Here is a 22368-nt window from a genome sequence, read left to right on the forward strand (position 1 = left end):
AATTTTTTATCTTGGGGATTTCAAAATCGATAAGTGGAATTAGTGATTCCAAAAATCTTCAAAATAGTTAATTTGAAATTCTATCTTCGAAAATTGCTATTTTGAAATTTGCCGAATTGAAAGAAAGAAAGGCAAAGAGTGAAGGGTAAAGAAAAGATTTGAAATCTCGAGGTTTCAATTCTTTATTGAACTCTTAGCATTATACTGAACAGCAGTGCAATGTTTGCTCTTTGGCTTTGTTCTCTCAACAGAACAGAGGGAACATTGACCGCCAGTCGACTCATATACGAATAATACACACAGTCTTATGTAACAATAGTAATGAATATGTGTTGTACAAGTTTCTTCTCGTCGATAGACTTTATTCAGCGTATCAAGAAGTCCGATTAAAAATGATTGATGACTCACCAGGCACTAGATAATAGGCATTCGAAAAACACAGCAACTCGTACGGTATAATATTTTTTTTCATTTCTTTTTTTTCTGTATATATATATTTGTTTTAATATTGCTCCATCAATGGTAGAGTCAATTTGAAATGACTTTAGTACGAGAGATCAGGCCGTTACAGGGACATGAAATTTTTTTTCAAAAAGATCAGCTAGCAAACAACCAGAAGAAAATGCTTGAAGAACGCGATTGTTGATCATTCTTTTTAGTAACTATTAATATTATTCTGTTAAAACAATTCCACGAAATCTAGAGAATCATCTTGTTTTTCTATTTTTTCATTTACAGGTATTGCATTATACAATGACCTTCTTTTGTTTCTACAAAGCTGATACAGTTTTGAATAGCCTGATATGTTTTCCTTTTTTCCTCTTTTTCATACTATCTCAAACAAATGTCTAATATCACAATTACTCTTTCTTTTCTCTTAATCCGTCACTGTACATCTTGCGACCAGACATCTCTAATATGACTCTTGAGGTAGAATCTTGATCCAAAACTGACCTTGCGTCTTGTTCTTCTTCTTCGACTTGTGGAATAGGACCAACACCCCAAACCTCACAGTGTTTAATCCTAAAATTCTCCTTGCCACTGAGTTGCACATAATTCTGGAAGGTTGTGCAGGACAAGCTTGATTTTCCAGTTCCATATTCACAGTCCAGCCATAAGCCTGGATAATTCAACTGTCCTCCCATGAGCAGCCCATTAGGCATAGTTTGTTGATGAAGATTTAAGTACTGGAAATGGTTGTTGTAACCAGTGCAAGGAAATGTAAGTATATCTGGTTCAAGTTTGAATAAAAAGGAAGATTGGTTTCCAATGAAATTCGGTCCAACTCTCCAACTATCAGAGGCAAAACCTCCAAACACGTGGTCATCGGTGTCCTGAAGAATTAAAATAGTTGATCCTTGCATGGTGATTCTTCCAAGCATAGTGGAAAATGATTCTCCATGCACTTGACTGGAAAATAAAAATCTCCATTCGTTGCGAAGCTCGTGAGGCAAACTGAGATTCAAGAACAGAACATCACCCAATCCCAAAATACTTGGAAAATGTGGTATATTCTCCAAACCCTTGCAACCTGGCAAGAGGTTCAAATCGTTTATTCTACTGCTTGCATTCTTGTCTCCTTTTTTCTGAGAAACCAAGAAAAGGCACTGAAAAACGTGCGATTGTATGGTATTGAAAGTGGTTGTTGTAGAGAACCAGTTCTCTACTTGTTCGGTGGTCAGTGTCTCACCATGTTTGACTAGATCTACGCACAAACTTCTGGATCTCATCCCTATTCTCCTAGTGTTTACTGTGCAACCAATGCTGCTCCATGTTAAGTAGTGTGCATTCCCAGAGTTTTTTTGTAGTCTCAAGTAGGAATTAATGGTGGCTTGAAGATATTGAAGGAACGTTGCAGTGGGTATTTCATGTTTCTGCTCCTCTTCCGAGAAGCCATTGAAAATCAGGCTAGTCCTCTCCTCCGGACTGCCACGTATGGCAAACACATACAATCTCCCAAAATTCTCTCCATTTATGGCAGACACTCTCTTTCCTGGTTCATGACAGAGGAACCTTACTACAAATTGCAGTAGTACATCATCCAAATGACTGGACCAGTGTTTGAATATATCTTCGCGTTTTATAGAGCCTGAACTCCGGGACATGGACTTGAACAGATTCTCCACCAAGGTCAGCTCCTCCGCGGAGAGGATATTCGCGGATGAAGCGGAACGGCTCGAACCATGACCCATCTGAAACAAATCGATTACTTTCAGAAAAATCGTTCCATACAACTGTCAAAAAATAAAGAAAACATTCTTGTGTAAACATATGACTATCAAACAATTGATCTACTTTGCATATTTTACAATTCATTGCTATTTACGATAATATACGTCGCTAGATTTAGAAATGACTGGTAATCGTAAGAAATTGGAGAAAAGATAAGGATTTACAAACCTTTCGAACGCGAGGAGTACTTTCCACATCAATCCATATACCTCAGTTTTCCCAGTGAAAACTTCGATTCGACACGAATCACGGTAATAGAAGTACGCAAGTACGCGTACTTTCTTTCAGAATGGATCGCCAAGCATCTGAAACGAAATTCCGAACTCGTCCGAACGGAACTCGTGCGGTCCGGGAGCTTCCCCGAGCCGACACAATAAATAAGATATTTTGAGGTTAGTCACAAGTGCAAGTAACCTGCTACTAGTGCGCTCACGGTGCGCCTATCGACTGCTCTACTCGCGCATGTGCAGAGTAAAGTTAAACGAAACCTCCCACCCTTAACCTGCAACTTTCTATCCGGAAAAAAGGAAATAGCAGGGGAGCGTCGCTTTCCCGGCGTTAGAAACTGGATTACCTGAAAAAATTCAATTACCCGAGTTATCTACGTTTTATTCCAGTAAAGGAATATTAAAACATAGAGAGTTATTACATACTGAAATTACCTACGTTGATTTCATTTCTTAATAAGCTTAACGAACGAAGATCATCTCGCATCTCCGGAAACGTTAGTCGTGTTCAAAGAATCTGAGAATCGAAGCATCCTTGTAGGAAACACTGTAAGTGCTAAAAATCAAATTTCTTCAGGAGAAAGAGAAAAAGTTAGCTGACTTTAGTATTTCGAAATTTCATTTATTTATAGACAGAGATATACATTTACAGAAGTCAAACTAATCAACTCCACTTTTTATTAATTTATTCAGTCTGTTATATGTGTATACGAATAACATCTGATTCCCATACTTCCGTCAGTTTACTTATCGCAAAAAAATCACGCGAATAGTGATAAATCTCAAGGTAAATTTAAAAAAAGGCGTTTTTAATATCGTCACTATCCTGTACTTTTCAATTGATAGAGTTGATTAATGTGACTTCTCAATCATATGAAATGTATTAAAAGATCTTTTTATTTTTTACATTTATTCACCATCATTCATGAAAAAGAAAATTATATTTGTAGAGAACTCTGTATTTACCACCTTTTAGTTGTAAAGAAAACTAAATGTGCCATTCATTATTACATTTACAAATCCTATAAGTATAGTAAATTAAAAATATACTTATTTAATACGTTCTTTTCATTTCCGAGTAGAATGCATTACAAAAGTGTATTTTAAAATATTCCAAGTGATATTTGATGTACACATATTTTAACATCGTTTGAAGTAGCACTTAAGTGTTCTTTACTCATTCGTGCTATCTATTAGCATTACTGTTAACTGCAATACTTGAAAAGTAGGGTTATTTAAGTGAAATGAATTCGTCAAATTCGTTTATAAACAATTTTCAAGCGATTTATGTTTGGGGTTAGGTTAATTATCATAATTCAGTAGTGTGTGTATTATTTTATTTCTGCAAGTTATTTTGCTATTTATTTTATTGATACTTATATAATATATCGCTACTGACTCAAATAACCCCACCATAAGGTTATTCGAAGCATTTTCTCGTTTTTCATAGTTCTCTTGCTGGACCTAAAATAAGTATATACATGACATTGTTTCGTTATTATATTGAAGATTAATGGTGTTTCTTAATATACAAGTTTGATTACACTGTGCAGAGATTGACTTACTATACTGCCATATTCTATATTCTATATTCCCATTGGCAAGTAAAACATTTTTTAGTAGAAAAGAGGCAAACATTCTTTTATTTTGACACTTGTATTTTGTATAAGGATGCTTCGATTATTTCGATAGATTTATATATATGATGTGGAAGCGTAAGGACGATTATTAACACTCGAATAATGGTCACCTACATAGCAAGGGGTGTAAAAAAGCCGATAAAGGGTCCGACGCGTTCTAGACCATTAATAATAGCAAAGGAGCGACTCGAGAGCATAAATAATTGTTCCGGGCCCCATAAATAATCGCTCGTCGTTCCAACTGCGCCGTGTCGTTCATCCTGATTAATTACGCCGAGCATACTGCGTTCCATAACGAATTCTATACTCTGCAAATGTTGCAGAAAATGCAAGAAAATACAAGATGTAAGAAGATATTAGAAAGTATAAGATAATTTGCAAGCTAATTGATACACACTGGATCATGAATGTATTTGAATACTTACCATGAAAAACATTTATGCCCACATTGTATATACTATACATATATCTTGAGATTTTATTATTATTATTATTATAATGAGATACAAATATCATATTGATAAAATTTCAAACCAATCTGAAATTGTATACATTTGATTACATAAAACGGATTATATATGGACATATTAAGATATATTATATGTATGTATATATCGTATGTGTTATGTAAAACATTTTGAAATTTCATTAACGCAATAATGAGATAGCACTGTCGTGATTATATTGATACAATTTCAAGACAATCTGAACTTGTATATCTTGTATGTATTAGATAAAACGGATTATATACTGCACGTGTCATGTAAAACATTTTGAGGTTATATAATCATTGTAACGAGACGAGACTGTTACGACTATATTTGTCAAATCTGCAATCAATGTGAAAATGTATGTAAATGTTAATTAATAAAAAAGATATTTGTTTTATTAATTAATAAAAAAAGATATTTGTTGCAAACATACATTAGTAAAAAGAAACTTGTATATAATATGAATAATATATTAACAATAGTCTTAAATATACAATTAGTACTAAAGATCGTTTCATTGTTATATCGTAGTTTATTAATATAGCGAATAATCGATTGTTTAAATACTTTTGTGACTCCTGCAGAATATATATTTCTATCAAATATTTTTTTTATTTTCTACATATATTTTCAGATTCGTCTCAAACTTTACCAATACGATCGTAATAGTCGAGTTTGGAATTTTCAAATGTTTCATGTAACACACATAGTATGTTCCATGGATATTGAAATACTTTCGTGAGCCTGTGTACTTGTTATTATGCTTATTTAAGCGCGTAAAATGGAATCGAATCGTTTTGTGCAGCTGATCTTCCGGAAGGTAGCGGATGTCCGTCGAGAAAAGGAGCTGGCTGAAAGGAGGAAAAACGAGCCGCAGTTAGATCAAGCTCAGGATCACCTGGTGCGCAAAATTTTCTCGAGGTAGGGACAGATTTGTTGCCTGTCAAGCTCGAATGGATAACATCCGATCCATTCTATTTAAATAACTAACGCCTCTCTTAGTGTTCTCTCTCTCATTCTCCAATGAAAAAATCAAATTTTATATTAGTAAAAAAATACCTTTGTTTTGTTTACTTAAAAAAAAAAATCTTTTTTAATTTACAGGTTTCGTTGTGATTTTTTTGTTGTCGAATGAAGAAGCATTGCGAGAGGTTACGATGTTACAATTAGAATTAATTTTGGTGGATACGAATTCGTTCGTAAATAAATCAAGGCATCAACCATATGGATTTACGAACCCACGTCTGACTATGGAGTTCTGTTACTACTTAAAGCATATCTTAACGAACGTTTAAACAGACCTTCTTTAAACTGGATAGTTATTAAGATAGCTTATTTAAAAAAAAAACGAATACGTATTCACGAGATAATTAACGTTAGCCTCGATTCTCTGTGATCACGTGAAAGGCCGTGCAGAGTGGACAGCTGGTCTGTATTCGCAAATCCAACAGGCTGACGAATATATGTATCTTTTTTTTAAAGCGCAATCTCGCTGGGAATATCGAATGAGAGAACAAGGAGCGAGAATGGGATCGTGTGAACGATATTTTCCCTCTTATACGTGTGTATTTCAAGCCTTGTAAGATTCGTCGCTGAAAAATCACAAAACACAGAAAAGAGCATAAAGAACAGGAAAGTCCAAAAATCTATGAAATACACGCGCATAAAGATACGAGAAGAAACATTCGGGCGCCAATTACAGACTACTGAATCAATAATACTCTTAACTAACATTACAAAAAGCGAAAGCACGAGCGTGAAAGAGCGTGTGCGAGAGGGAGGGAGAGAAAGAGATTATGTTAGCACACATGATTGATGATTATATCAATGCAAAGAATATAAGAAAAAAAAAAGTAAAAAATTAGAAAATTTTCGTATCGTATGCTGTGGTAAATTATTGTTGATTGTTGATCGTTGCTTGGCTGGCCTGTTGTCCGTAAAGGTTCAAGACCGACGGGGATGCCCAGATCGGCGTGAGCAGGGCCGCAAATGGACGGTCCCAGCAGGATTCCGACGAGGAGCTCACCGTGAACGTCCTGCCGCCCTGGCCCAGTTTTAGGCAATTTCATTTCTTACGTATTTATTTATCTTTCTTCATTCTTTTTATTGCCATCTTTGCTACTTCTTACGTACACTCTTATATTATTGATTATTATTACTCTATATTTATATTGATTCGATTAATTATTCTTCTCATTATGATTATATTTAACCATCGTTATTATGATTGTATATCGTTATATATATACACATATATATATATATATATATATATATAATTATTATTATTATTCTCCACTGTGATTTTTCTCTACATACATATTATATATACATGTATATATGTATATATACATATGTACATACATCTATCCCTAGATATATTTATATTTTTAGAAATGAAGATCACACACACAAGGGAAAAACATGATAATTATAGTTTTTAGTAGTTTCTGGATTTTAATGTCACTTTATGCGACTTAAACAGAGAAATTTCTTATACGACTGGAAATAGAAATAACATGGTAAGTTAAAGGTACGCGTCTTTTAAAAGTGTCTCTAATTAATCTAAAAGTTAAATAAAGAAGAGAAGTAAGGCTAAAATTAAATTAAGCACAAAAATGATATTTTAGAAATTATAAAGGGCATGAAAATAGCACATATCATAGATTTTTAACATAGATTTTTAAAGCTGTTTCCCTGTGAAAGTGTACAATATACAGTTAATCAAAATAATTAATATATATGTATGTAAAAATATTTGATTATCGTGTTCTTCCCCTGTAGTCGTCAACTATACGACTATAACTATCGTTACTATATATATGTATATATACATACTTATACGGGTCGATTTTGTACATGTATACCTGCCTAAATTATTTATATATCACGGATGAGCAATTGTTGAGAGAGCGTGAACGTTTTTTACGTGGAGATTCGAGAAACAGAAAACTTTTTTTTAGATCGACACGATCCACCTCGGGACGAGCGGCTTACCGGCAACGATGGACCGTGCAGAATTTTTCTATATTCCGATCGCGTGTATTTACACGTAACCGTGAAACCAAAAAACACGTCGAAGCAAAAAAAAAAAAAAAGAAATTCGTATCTAAAAGAAAATTGAATCGAACGAATGCAATCCGCGAAACCGATCTTTTTTTACTTGCTCTTCTTCTTCTTCTTCTTCTTTTTCTTCTTCCTTCTTCTTATTATTCTTCTTCCTCTTCTGGTCGTGTCGTACCTATTTTATGCAGTTCGCGCGAACGTCTCCTCCGGGGGCGACCGATACGCATTTTTCTCGAGAAAAAGGTTTCGAAGGGTATCACGGATGTGCAATCGCTGTACACACGCTTGAAAGAGAAACTGATATGTATTCTCACTCAGCACGTCTACGAAGTAACCTGGGTAAATCGAATTCCCGTGTCTTTTAACCGGGACCCTTTTACGCCATCTCTTTACCATGTACTTTTCTCCATTTATTATTTTTTAACAATTCTTCTGTTTATATATATATATTTTTTGTTCATATTGTGCAGGATGTCAATAAGACCCGGGCGATTTTACATGTTGTGAGCCTAGATATCGAGACAGTGAAGAGGGTTCCTGTGCAAAAATATCATTTGAGGATTATTTTTCAAGTTAGAAACAATTTGGTTTTACGTTGGTAATACATGGATTACTGCGTAGATCACGTATTTGTCGCTCTGAGACAGGGCAGACTACGTGAGGAGAATGTGGTGAGGTCAGATAAGATGGATACAAAAATTTGCTTTCTCAGAATAGATAATACATGGGCGATGTTTTGTAAGAAACAAATATAATTTAGTTGTTACGTTAATTTAACTTCGTTGATATTAGACTGTATAACTTATACTATTGGTATTTTTTAGATGTTCGAGAAGGTGACCTATATTTAATAAATAAACATATATTTCATTCGAGAATTAAACGAAGAGATAGTTTTAATGTGGAAATTGACTAACAATATGTCGAACTTTAAAATTACTCTTCTATAGAGCACAGGAAATGCGACTCATCAATTTCAAGATGTTTTTAATCCCAAAACTAAAAGGGAGGACAATTTTGAGAAGTTAAAAGGATAGACTGAGGAGGATAAATCTACGCAGCTAACGGTGTATTTCCAACAGAGAATGAAATTATTTATAACTTCAAACATAAGGTTCAAGCAACATTCTTGTGCCTGAACTTTCTTCGTTGATTTGTTATTCAAAAATTACACCATGTAAACGTTTCTCGACTTTCTTATCACTCTATATGTATCACGTTTTCTTTTCTTTCTTTTGTCCTAATATCGTCGTACCGTTCTTTTTGTCTTCGTTGTCGTCCTTTGATAATTTTGGTATAATAATATTTAAACGATGAAAGCGAGAATTCGAAATCGATTTGCCCAGGAGTCGCATCGTTTATAGATGCGTACACATCACCCGATGCCATTATATTCAATATTTGTCATTTTTAACGATCACTGCAGTTCTGACGAATGCTAGAGTGCTGTAAGATATACGGCTTTAGAGGGTTATGCGCATTTTTCTCCCACCATAAATATATATACGTATATTATATATTCTTAGTGGAACCAGGATTTGTATAGAGCAAACTCGAGGGCTCTCTGTTTCGTTCAATTTCGAATCTCTTCTATTACTTAAGAGCAATTTTACTGTTTTATTGCTGCTTCTTGATAAAACGGCACGGTCGTTAACGTTAACAGAGCGATATGACGTATTGAGAGCAAAAATGGACCAAGTCACATTTTTTCTAAACGTGAATTTATTACCTTGGAATTTATTACATTGACACTAGAATTACTAAACCAGTCAAAATGAGTAGTATTTTTTGCTTTTTACGATTACCAAAAGCATGCAACTGTTTTTCATAGTATTAACTTTCGATAGTATTTACTTTTATTGCAACAAACATATGATCTGTTTTCATCACACTACCTTAATTCCAATTAATTACGTATACCATATCAAAGATCGGTAGTTCTATATGTCAATTTATTGCACTGAGCTGTATTAACTCTTAAAAACTATCATTGGGTTAAATTTCTTTCAATGTTACTTCGCCTAACATTGAATAGTAACAAAACATTTAATTGCACTCTGTTTGAATTCATTGATTTACAAAATGGAAAAAGAATAAAGCGATGCAAAATGTCATGATACCACAGACGTGCCTCTTTTTTTATGATAGCTTTTAAGGATGAATCATGCAAAAATCATTGTTTCCAAATCAGACCAGATAATACCTAATGGAATCAGTTGTTGCATTGAATTATTTGCATATATATTTTAGATAGAGGATTATCCAATTTGCGAAGTCTCAGGACTGGTCCACTTTTTCTCTCAGTGCCTCGCATCTTTTTTATTTCTTTTTTTATTAAAAGAAGAAAAACTAACAAGTCTATAAATCCGTTTGAAAGAAATACCAGAGTCCTCCATCGCGCCTCGAGCATCCGATCCTTTTACGATTTTATGCAACGCCGAATGCATGTGACGTACACACTCTAGGATTCAAGTTTCTCTCTGTCACCTGTATTTATATATATACATATATATGTAATATGTATACGTATATTTTAATACATATATATATGTACATATATATAACGATGCCAAGTAGCTGCTTGAAAAACTGCCAGACTGCCAACGATCCTCTAACAGTTATTCGAGTTTTTGTCTAACTTTTAATCGACCGTTTTTTAGAAACCTCGACCTCGTGGCATGTTATCGTGCATGATAGATTCGTAGAGTACGTTTTTAATAATGATATTGAATTTAGAACGATGAGATTAGGACGAACGTGGCGGTATACTTTTTTATTTTCTTCTCTATCTTCTTTTTTATTTTTTTCTTTTTTTTCTTCTCTCTTCTCTGGCCTTACTCCGATCGAGTGGTGCGAGTTGATCGCTCGATGGCATTCCCACAGTTAATCAGGCAGCTCGTTTACCATTTATACTACTGTATCATCTAAACGTTGCGTCGATGAACCACGATTGGGGCCGAATAGAAATTCCATCGTGCGAAATCTCATCATTTACCTGGTTACTGCGATTTAGAATTGCGAAAATTTGGTTGCTTGTGATTTCTTGCTGTTTTAGAGGAATATTGAAAGATTCGTGGATAACAGGAAAATATTTTGCCAGCTATATTTCAGAAAGTCCGTGGAATAAATTACCACAATCTGATTATAAATTGGCCACCAGCATATTGGAATTGTCGGTATCTTAGTCGGTACTTTTTTTTTTTTGTAAGATTGACAAATTTTTACATTACTCTCTAAATTGGGAAAATAATCTCGCAAGATCCTGTTTTAAGTTTCTTAATGTTTCCAGGAAACTTTGGAACATCGTGGATAAAATAGAAAGAAAGACGCGTCTGATCACATCACATTGGCCATCATTGTTGGAATTTTCAGTGTTCTGCTCGACACGACCTTCAAAAATGTCCCCTTCGTGAGATTAGAAAATTCTTAATAATAGAAAAATTGTCTCAGAATATTGTACATTTCGTAATATCTCTAGAAGACCTTGAAAGAGTCATGAATAATAAGTGGAAAAAATATCTTGCAGCCCAGGAGAGGCAAAACATGCCCGACCATAAACCGACCACTTTCACCGAAATTCTCTGCCTCTCACTTGGTATAATAAACGAATTAGATTTTCGTGGAATTTGGAAATTAAGAAATATCTTCTTCCTTAATTTTCCAGCAAATTTTGGATGATTCATATTTTGAAAGTTCATATTAACCACGGATCGGTATTAATTACATAAATTAAGAAATTCTTGTTAATAGAGAAATTATGTAAAAAAAGAATTCTATTCTATATTTTCTTAATCCACGATCTTTCATTTTCTTTAGCATTCTTCTAGAAAATCCCGCGGGAAGAATCCGCTTATTTTCCCAGGACAATGAAACGACGAAGGGAACAGACTGATACGCATGCCGAAGACTACTTACCTATTTACGTATACTGATTTGTTATTCTTCGCTCGTATCCCATCAGTGTACGTCGATGGATAACCAGTAATTTAAACTTTGACGCTCTCAACGGGCAAACGGTATAATTACGGATCAAGCAGGAAATTTCTGAGTTGTCCAATTCAACCTAAAAATTACCGTGACAACGTGTCCCGACTTTTCATGACCGAAAATCAAACATCACGATTTCGACCAACAAGAATGTCGTCCTGTGTCTTTCACCACGAAACTTTCGTTCAAAATTTCGTCAATCAATCGCAACAGTAAATAATCGAATTATTATGATCAGATAAGAAAAATGACAAATTTCGATTTTTCAATAATTTTGTACAAGTTTCAAATCGTTATAATGCACGGGTAACGAAATCGAAACAAGTAATATCTCTCTTTTGGTCGAACAAAGTGTTAGAGAAAAAAAGATGAATAGGAAGAGAAAAAATTCAATATTTTCTGTAAGAAAACTTACAAATTGTCCAAACATATTTATTCAAGTTTCAAACAATTTCAAAATTTCCGAATAGATCGTACTAATTTGATGAGTCATTGTGCACAGCCTTTGTCCTCTCATAGTTCCGAAATTATTTTTGCTTTCGTACCTTCGTTGTAAATTGTAACATGTGCAACGTTATTTTTCTTTTCATTCCCATATATCTACTTATGGCCTTTTCTTTATTTCTTTCCTCAATGTACGTATTCCTAAGTGTATGTTTCAGTAAGAGCTTTATTTTATACTTACCTTTTTTCTTTTCTTTTTTTCCTTTTTTTTTTTTTTTGATAGGTACGAGGCCACAATCGGTTCATCGACGCTGCCAGGTTTTCCCGTATGTCTTATCGGCATCTTATCACCACCGAAAATATTTTCTTTCGAAACCCGTAGGCACATCAAAGTAGGTTGCTCGTGAACACCGCTGGAGCTGTCTCCCTTTTTCTAGCCTCAGTAGAACGAACTTGTCTCATTTGCCACCAATAAATAAAGCGGCACCAGTAGCAGAGCAAAGAAAGAAAGGACGACTGTTCTTCGTCTAACCAAAAATAATATCAAGACTATATATGTAAAATGTATATAAATACCTATGTATATATCAATTTATATATATTTTGCATATATACGTATCTATCCTTCCCAAAAATCTGCCGCTGAATGATGATTATCGATCACACACGATCGAGGGACAGAAAAGTTTCACAAAAGTTCAACCTAACCTAAAAAAGAAAAAAAAACGAAAAGAGGAAATACGTACATATGTGAAACTTTTGGACGTAAAAAAAAAGAAGAACAAATTTAAATATGTACTATATTATTCTCCTACCCATGATTTGTATACACCATGTAATCTTATTATTCCCCCCTTTATTTAATTGATCGCCTAGTGAAACTGGCCTCTTAATCCCAGTAATGTAAATAGACAAAAGCGAATCACGTCGACACGACTAAACACGGGCGTTCTCGCTCTCTACTTTTTTCTATTCAGGTTCCGCAGGGAGAGACACAATGCTGACGTGGAGAAAGGAGACGGAAAAGACGGGAAGGATGGGAAGGAGGGTGAATCCTCGCACGCCAGGAAACTCTCCACAGCGGACGAGAACACTGCTGTTAAAGGACGGGCCGGGAAGTGGGGACGACTCTTAGGTAATTGAAAACTGCCGAATTTTTGTCATATATCGGTTTCCTTTTCATTTCTTTGCAATTCGATTCAAATTCTCTTCCAATTCTTTTTTAATTCAATCACGAATTATTTTTTAGGATATATTGTTTTTATATAAAATGACACGAAGATAATTGAAGATAGTGAAAGTAATGCTTGGAAACGTTAATATGGTAGTTGCAATAGACTTGGTTTCTTGGAAGATTATTATAAGTTAGGAAGAACTTGCAAAAAGAAAAGATCATTTGTACGGCTTACTTGCGATCCTTACAAATGTTCTTCTTTTGATTGTGTTATTTCTGTTTCATCCTATGGAAACCATTGTAAAACAATCATTGTGATGGAAATTTTGACTCTATTGATCAATGAATAATAAAAACCTAGAAGATGAAAACTTAAAAACCTTTAATTGTTACAATTGGGTATCATGTGATCGTAATAATTCATTTTCCATTCTACGTATTACACGATGAATATTATTGATAGTATCAAACCTAAGCAATAATGTTAGTAATAAACCTAATCTATAAACTAAATATATCCAAGATCCAATGATACCAATTGAAGCTAGAGTAACTGTTTACAATGTTGTAGAATATTTAAATAAAATATTTTAGCGAAGTAAATCATCACAAAAAATCTTGAATTTCACAGGAAGCTCCAGCCTAGACTCCGGAAGCGAGACGGGAACCGGGGTAGATACGTTCAAACGATCCTTAAGCGCCAGGGATACCCGTCCCAGTTCTAGTGCCGGTAGCAACAAAGTGTTCCCAAAATTCGGTAAGCTGACCGGTACCATCGAAGAATCAGGTGATGCTGAAAACGTGAAAGAGACCCAGCAACAGCAGCAGAATGCGGCAGATTCGAAGCAGCTCCAGCTTCGCCGACTGGAGAGCTACGACGATGGACTAATTACCACTCAGCCGAGTCACGATCGTGAAATCCTAGCTGCCGTGCTCGAGGTGAAGGTTGATCTGAAACTGGAAGTGCAACGAGTCAATCAAAGATTGGCAAAGATTGAGGACATGCTGCAAACGCTAATGACAAGGCTCCCTGCGGCTACTCCACCGCAGCAAAAGGGCTCGAACAATTTTTCAACGGGTGGTAGCGGCGGTTCCTCGCAGATTCAGCCAACCAGCCAACCACAAAGTGCTTCTAGCTGTCAACAGGGTTCCCAGGCTACGCAAACACCTGGGGGAAGCACAGAGCAGAAAATTTCTATAGCGACTGCATCCACGTCGACGACCGAAGGTTACAGGGAGCAGGGTACAACCACAGAGAGAAGCTCCAAATCCCAAGAGCATCATCATCATCACCATCACCATCATCAATCGCAACAGTCTGACAGATTGAAGGACAGTAGTAGTGATTATAAGACTTCCTCGAGGGAAATGAGTAAAGAGTTGTTAGAAAGACTGGCCCAGGCGTCCACTTCCAGAGGGGACGATGGTACATCCCTCGGACCGTTGATTTTGAGGAAGAGAAGAAGCAAATCAAGGAACAAGGGAGCTGCACCGTTGGCACCGTTAGCTAGTCAGCCTATTAGTCCTTCGGAGGCGACAGAGACCACGCAGATGCTCGAGTGCACGGATGACAGGGAACAGAACACCACCGCGACGGACAGAAGCGACAGGTCCGACAGAAAACGGCCTCCGCCCAGACCTAGGGAATACTTGTGAAAGTTCTTAAGGCTCCGGACGATCGTCTCGAGGCTGATATTCTGGCGAGAATCGCTGGAACGAACTGCCGTTCTCTGGAATAATTTTGTTAAGGTTAGGGTTAAGTATGGTGGAATTAGATGTGACTTAAGAAAGTTTTATGTGGTTGGTTAGGGTCGTCGGAGCTGGTCCTATTCTAATCGATGGAAAAAGGAAAATAGCTATTTGGAAGTTATCATAATCGGAAAGAAATGGAAGTTGTGTCGAGGTTAAGATTTCTGGTTTCTTTGAAGAAGAGAAGGACGGCTGTTTCAGCGAACTCTTTTCAACGAAATGAGACGAGTGTACCGGTAGAGTAAGCTACCTGTAAAATTTCACCGCGTACGTTTTAAGGACATATTGCATTTTCGCTACTCGCTTCGCGTCTGGTCTTCAGCGAGCATTCGTCGGTACGCGTGAAGAACGAATCCGACACGGAGAAAAAGATATTGATTTTTGAGGTTATGGATCGGGGATTGTCGTTCGAATTTAATACGAAAGAAAAAAAAAAACAAAGAAATTCTATAAAAGAGGTTAAAAGAACACAAGAGAGCAAAACTAAAAGAGGGATGTGCCGACGAAACGATCCCGCTACTATAATGCAACTTGGCATATTTTTGCATGGCCAAACACGCGATTAAAAAGCAAAAAAGTAAACCAAAGAAAAAATACATAAAAAAGTATATCGAATTATATACTGCTTGCGACGGCTTCTTCGAGACATCGAACGTTTAAACGAGAGGAGGATGGAAACTAAAAAAATTCAGAATACTCACGTTCTAATACGTAAGGTAACACACACTGTAATCGTAGGTTTACACGCATCTTTAGGGGATATCAGCTAGACTCGTGGTTGCGCGCGATAGATTTTAAGTAACTACAACAACCAACAACAACAAAAGAAAAGAAAAGGAAAGAAACGATAAGGAAGTGAATGAGAATAAAGTATAGGAAACGAAACGAATAAAAAAGAATAAAGTGAAGAGAAGACGAAGAACGATATATACATACATATATCTATATGTACTCTTGAAGCAATTAGAGAATCGTTCTTCGCGTTCTTCACTCATTTTTAATCATTCCTTAATTAATTCTATATAAATTGAATGAAAAAGTTGTTAATAAACGGTCCAACCATAAAATGAACAATGCTACACGATTCTTTAATTGCTTGGAACGGTTCAGACTCGACGACTAATTATTATAAGAGCGTTGAAAATTTGGAGAAAGTAAGAGTTAGTATAGGGGGAGTATCATGATGTTCTCTGCATTTGAGTTTTCGGACAGTCGAGCTCTGTGATTAGAGGCGAAAGGCGTCGAGACGCGTTGTCAAGTCGTTTATCGTTGCATCGCTATCGCTGCACCATGGTGCCGTGTTCTTTTTTACCGTTTCCTCTTTGTTTTGTTTCTCTCCTCTGTTTCAGTCAATAGCTTTGAAAAAGCGGGATTCGCGAACGTTGATCGATGGCTTTTCGATAGTTTCGACTCAATGAACCGTGTGTGTATGCTTTATGTACGTATGTATGCGTGTACATGATTAAAAATCGATTACAAGTGCGTGAATTTGTGTGAAAATTAATCGTGACGACCTTAGGTGGACATTCACTGAATATTTTAAACCTCAGAGCTAAATTTGTTTCGCCAGGTTTGAAGGTTAGGTTATTTGTTTTTAACTTTAAGTTTAATCACTTAGATTTTGCTTATTGTGGTATGTTCACTATATTTTTTTCACTTTAATATTATCTCATCTCGTTTCTTTATCTTTCTAAAAAAAACATAGAGATCCTACAATAGATTTAAATGAAAATGATTTGGAGATTAATACCGGAAGTGCTTTCATGGTCACCCTTGCATTTTTCTAAGCTTCCTATTAGAAAGTATTCTCACTACACTCTTCAGGAAACCTTGCCCGTAAAGCGATTCGTGATCCATCAACCTCTTAAACGTCTTAAGACAGATAATAAGAATTGGGATTATAAAGCCATTCAACAAGAAAGAATTCAAGGTACACCAAGAAACCAGTTCTCGTAGCTGTCTAGAAGCTACCGACAAGGTTATTTTTACTTTTTTTAACGCGTTAAACAACATACTTCTCCTCGCTCCTCCAATTTTTCTATTCGACTCTTAAAAAAAAAAAAAGAAGTATAAAATAAAATTCAATGAAGACGTTTAATTCGATAATGGTTCGCGAAACCCACCATGACGCGACGATAATGAATAATTATAAATTATTAAAAGTCAATTCGACCACGCCTCGAATGGCTGCATTTCCATTGCAGCAGTCGCGCGAAATTTAAATATTAACAAAGCAAAATATAAACGAATAAAGTATAGGAAAGGAAAAGAGTATGAAAGAAAAAAAGAAGATAAGTAAGTAAATAAAACTCTCCATTTTGACCGAACGTGAAGTGCTGCATCTTACGGTCGCGATATTTCAATAATGACAAATGTCAAACGCCATTACGGAAACTCAAAGATTCCGTATACTTTGTTACATTGCAGAACATGACCTAATCCCGCGTTCACATGGCATTCACAGAAGCCAAACAGCAATATTAGGTGTATATATATCTTGTAACTACGACACGTGTATATATATTCATACATACATATACATATATATAATATACATAGAAAAAATAAGAAACTGATAAAGTGGCGCGTGGTTCGTGTCAACGCGTTTGCAACAAGAAAACGTTCAAAAAAAGCAGGAAGAAAATATCATATCGCGATTATTCTTTCCTTTTCCTCTAATTCTTTCTCGGTTTCCGGCGCAGCTTTCTGTTTCGAGAAAAACTTCGATTCGACAACGAGAATATTCATATGTATCACCCATGTATGCATACATCCGTATATATATACACACACACACACAGAAATAGAGACACACATATGCATATGTATGTTGTATTTCTGTTGCTGCCGCCTCGAGAAAGAACTTTGAATAACACAATTCTGAAGGACAATCAAAGATGGAAAGTACTGATCTCACGAGTAGAGAATTGCGATTAATCGAATAAGCCTCTGATAGATATATACATATATATATATTTCGTTAGCTTAAGCCGACATATATAGATGAAACGATGCGAACGAAGGAGCTTTTGAGGTTACATATACATGTATATCATTTTTCCACGCCGCGATTCCCCTCATGTATCTATATTGCATATGGCGGAACATATGGTTGCATATGGTTTACTTTTCTTTATTTACGGTCACTATCCTAGCATATATATAGAAAGTTAAATCGTTAAAATATTAAATTCTGTAAACTAACGAACCAAGCATTGCTTTTTGGCGTTATTAATTAACGAATATCGATCATTCGCGTAATATTATCCGGATGTGAACGCAATTCAGATTAAAGGGGAACCACGGATCGTCGAGACCCGAACATACCACTGAACGTTGATCCACGACGATTCAAAGTGAATAAATGAAAAAAAAAAAAAAAACGAAGGGAACACGGGCAAACGCGCTGACAGGGATATTTACGCGTGTAAATACTATAAATATTAAATAGAAGCGAAAAATATGGAAGAAAGAATGCGAGAATGCCTGTTTGTGTGTGTATGGGACATGAAGACGAAGAGCGTACAAGAGTAATGCAGAAATAGTTCTAATTTCACGATGTTACCGAGAACGAGATGAAGAAAATGAAGAGAAAGATGTTGAATTATCGAGCAGTTACGAGGACTTTGTTAATTAGGTTTTAGCGGCGGTGACGATATAGCTGGCTCTATCGTAGTTTCTATACACTTTAAAACGAACGCGGAAGTTTAACATGCCGTTGAAACGTTTACAGCAGCTGACGCGCGTCGATCGAGAATTATTGTCGGAAACGGTGCGCCTTGCTCCTTTTTAACGCTGCATATCCAGTCTATCGGCCCGACGTTCCAAATCGATTTACCATTTTCATACTAACCTTAAAAATTAACACTTGCCTTAACATCGGATCATACTCGTGGCAAACATTATAATTGTAATTCAATAAGGAATATTGTACTCGTAATGAAGTTTAAATACTTTAACAATGTTTAATCTAACTGAAAATTATATATAACATATCCATAACACATCATCTGACATGGTGCTACAAAAATATTCATTTGAGTATCTACTGAAAAGATCATAAGGCAAGGAGTTAATTTACAAAATCCTTTTTTTCAAATTTACAAAAATTTCGACGAAAATATTTGAAATTCTGCGAGAAATATTCACTCACGTAATTTCAATTTCAGTTTCGAATTGGCATTTTAAAAATTGCTAATACTGGCGATATTGGAATGGCGGGAAAGTGGACTCGCTCTGTTCGCTATCCGAGAGCTTCTCTTCTCGCGCACGTATCCTCGTCTCCGTCGGGCGGTTCCATTGGTGACCGGTAAGTCGACCACCAAACGTTTCCGTAAACCGTTGCATCGAAAATATCGAAGACTGACGACGCGTTTCATCTCCTCGATAAACCCAGCGCCATATTGGTTTCATAAAATCCCCGATTTACATTCCATTCGGACTCGCCACTCGTGATGTTCGACAAAATCGAAACATTCTAGCACCAGTTCGCAACGAGCCAATTTTCAACGCGACGAAGCTCGAACGAAGCCGATAACAAAATCACGAATGATCGAGGTGGACGACATATGATCGACTTATTGGTCCGTCATGTTGGAATCGTTGACAACGCGGTCTTTTTGAGTGTTTCGCCAGTGTGGATCGATCCGCGTCTCTGGTAATTGCAACGACGAACCTCCATCACGTATTTTTTCCGTGGAACAGTGTGTGTATATGCAGTGCACATTGTGCACGGAGCGATTTCTCGAAGAGAATCGAAGATGACGGAGGTGGAGGAGCGCAATTGGTGTCCGCGTTGAAGCTAAATGCCGACAAGGCGGGTCGTTGTCGGATGTGGTGCCGCGAAAACAGGCAACACGACGAAAGAAAATATGGTAAACATGTGATATTACAATTTTTTATATATCAGCTACTTTGCAATAACGGATTATCGCCGTACTCGAGTGGAGAGCGTCGCGACACGGGTCGTCGTCGTCGTCGTCATCGTCGTCGTCATCGTCGTCATCGTCGTCGTCATCGATTTGTCAACGACGAGTTTACGAACGAACGAAAGTTTGTCTTTATTTCTTTGTGAAACTCCCGCTCGTTCGTTTCGAAAGAAAGGAGACGAGCGGATGCCTTGTTTTTGTTTGAATCTGATATCTTAATCTTTCTTTTCTATAAAATAAAAATCACAAAAACAATATGAAAGAATGACAGATTCTTTTTGTTGAAAAGAAAAAAAGAAAGTTATACGACGACGACTGTGATCGCCGCGACGATCGAAGAAGCCGTGATCGTATCGAATTTTTTGTGAAAATGATTAAGAGAATCTATATAGTAGCTATCCGGCGGAATAACAAAGAAATAAAGAAAAAAATATATATATATTATTATGGTTATTATTATGATCATTATTATGATTACTATTAGAACAAAAGAAAAGGGGGGTAAACAAATTTTTGCTATAACTAACACTTCGTCCATTTTTCTATATGGGCAATTCGTTGCACTGTAATCAAGTCCTCGGCCTTGTAAATTCTGTCCTTGTCATTTCCGGAAACTGCTCTTCGGTAATCGAACGCCACGAAAAATCGATCAATCCAGTTACCATCGTTCAGCTTATTCGCCAATCTTTCTTTTTCAACGATTTTCTATGTCTTAGATTAATATAATGCTTTTCTAATCGATAGAAAATGACTGTCTAATAAACAATTAGCAAACATAACCTCTCTTGGTTACCGCAAAACAAAGCTTCACGCTCCTATATATGACGATATGTTTCTTTTATAAATCGAAACGCCGTTGTTTTACAAAAAAAAAAAGAACACGTCGTATTTGCAATTCTGTAACGAACAACAGCGTATCACAACGTTGTACGTAAACCAAGAGAGTGTTTGTAATCATAAACTTTTCATTTTTCTATTAAGGACAAAATGGAACGAAACGAAATAAAAGAAATCTGTATCGTGAAACGATCAGATGATCGATCGATCTTCATGGCGTTGGAAAACCGACAGGAGCCGAGCTGTTTGCGAACTCTCGTGAGAATCCGATCGTGCGATCTCGACGCGAGTCAGAGAAGACGAAACGCGACGAACGAATGGTCCTACGCGAACGCTCCTCGCCGCGTTCATGTTGTTGTTTTCAATTCGAGCGATCGTCGACGATTGATAACAACGACGAAAGCTCTCCTTGAAAGAATCTAAATCGATAAAATCTCTAGCTTCGATCGAAAATAAAAAGCTGCACTTTCTAAGAGCAAAATGCTTACGATCGTGATCATCCTTCGAGCTCAATCGTCTTTAATTAAGATAACCTTGAAATCTTCTCTCAAAGGATCGATCTACTACAGAATTCTGTAAATATTGAATCTTTTAAATCAGTAATGCCCGATTCTGATTGAGATTGCTTAGACTTAGACGATATTGATCCTTAAGAAATTGTATTGATTGCAAGGTTATTCATGATTCTTCCCTATAAAAGGTGTAGATAACGTGAAATTAAGGTTAGAAAGTGATGAAGGACTTTTAAAGGATCGTTTAAGATGAAATATTAATTTAGGAAAATGTTATTTGAACAGCGCCACTGACGATTGAATCGAAGTATCGACGATGAGGTTAAAACTTGAGGAGCTCTTTTGTTTTATGCAAATACATCGTAAAATGAAACATCAACCGTGAAGACTAACCAAAATTTCGAATCTACCGCGGTCTAATGTTCACTGGTCTTCCTGATCTTATTTTGCGAAGCGTGGAACGTTCGAACGACGGTCGGAAGCGAAGGGTCGATCAAGGAGTTCAGAATCGGCGTCAACGATCGCTCAAAAAACCACCGAGACGAATATACTTAAAGAAAAAACAAAAAAAAAAAGACATAAGATAAAAGATGAAAAATCGTATCGTCGAGAGATCAAATTGTAGCATCGAACGAAGCCTGGCTAGAATACTCAAAAGAAAGCTGCTTTCGAACTTATAATAAAAAAAGATTAAAACTTGACCGAGCTCCGCTGTTCTATTTGCGAATCGATCCTTCAATCAATCACAATTTTTCCTTCTACTTCTTTTTATTGCTCATCTTTTTTCAGTGTGAACTTACATCTAATATTATATAATATATGTTTTTCCTTTCTCCTCTCTCTCTCTCTCTCTCTATATATATATATATATTTAACAAGAAAACGAACACAGCAAAAGTTTCATAAAATGTACAAAAAAATATATAAATTATAAAAGTCATGATACAGAGCAAGAGTTCCCAAGAGGTTAAACTAAATCAGACTGAGTTGCTCAAAATAAATGTAAATAGCATTTCCAGGAATGTACGAAATAAATAGAAAATAAATAAAACACGTTGAAAATTAGAACTCCACGACGAAG

At 36.0% G+C, this 22368-nt stretch overlaps 2 protein-coding genes and 1 long non-coding RNA gene across 11 annotated transcripts in view; 1 reads left to right on the top strand and 2 right to left on the bottom strand.

Moving 5' to 3' along the window:
* Positions 1–22151, top strand: part of LOC126917692 (potassium voltage-gated channel protein eag) — a 157913-nt gene extending 135762 nt beyond the window's left edge. For 6 of the 9 annotated variants that reach the window (XM_050724864.1, XM_050724867.1, XM_050724870.1 and 3 more), the window contains 4 exons: positions 5396–5511; positions 6533–6649; positions 13065–13222; positions 13893–22151. In XM_050724864.1, coding sequence (XP_050580821.1) covers positions 5396–5511; positions 6533–6649; positions 13065–13222; positions 13893–14917 — 1416 coding nt within the window. In that variant the 3' untranslated portion in view covers positions 14918–22151. The remainder of the gene's footprint in view (positions 1–5395; positions 5512–6532; positions 6650–13064; positions 13223–13892) is intronic. The other 3 variants (XM_050724868.1, XM_050724869.1, XM_050724873.1) reach the window with 1 other exon arrangement.
* Positions 165–2719, bottom strand: LOC126917705 (MTOR-associated protein MEAK7). The gene is made up of 2 exons (XM_050724906.1): positions 2401–2719; positions 165–2192 (listed from the first exon to the last, which is right to left on the bottom strand). Exon 2 carries the CDS (start codon positions 2190–2192, stop codon positions 861–863), a length of 1332 nt encoding a protein of 443 aa, XP_050580863.1. The 5' UTR covers positions 2401–2719; the 3' UTR covers positions 165–860.
* LOC126917724 (uncharacterized) lies at positions 12312–13071 on the bottom strand. Its single transcript, XR_007711042.1, has 2 exons — positions 12703–13071; positions 12312–12614 (listed from the first exon to the last, which is right to left on the bottom strand). It is a non-coding gene; the product is annotated as an uncharacterized LOC126917724 (long non-coding RNA).
* Positions 22152–22368: the final 217 nt, after the last annotated feature.

The sequence above is a fragment of the Bombus affinis genome, chromosome 6 (assembly GCF_024516045.1).
Source record: "Bombus affinis isolate iyBomAffi1 chromosome 6, iyBomAffi1.2, whole genome shotgun sequence".
NCBI classification, from domain to species: domain Eukaryota; kingdom Metazoa; phylum Arthropoda; class Insecta; order Hymenoptera; family Apidae; genus Bombus; species Bombus affinis.

Excerpts from the sequence above, each read along its gene's own strand:
- LOC126917705 (XM_050724906.1), bottom strand. The coding sequence starts at position 2,192 with ATGGGTCATGGTTCGAGCCGTTCCGCTTCATCCGCGAATATCCTCTCC.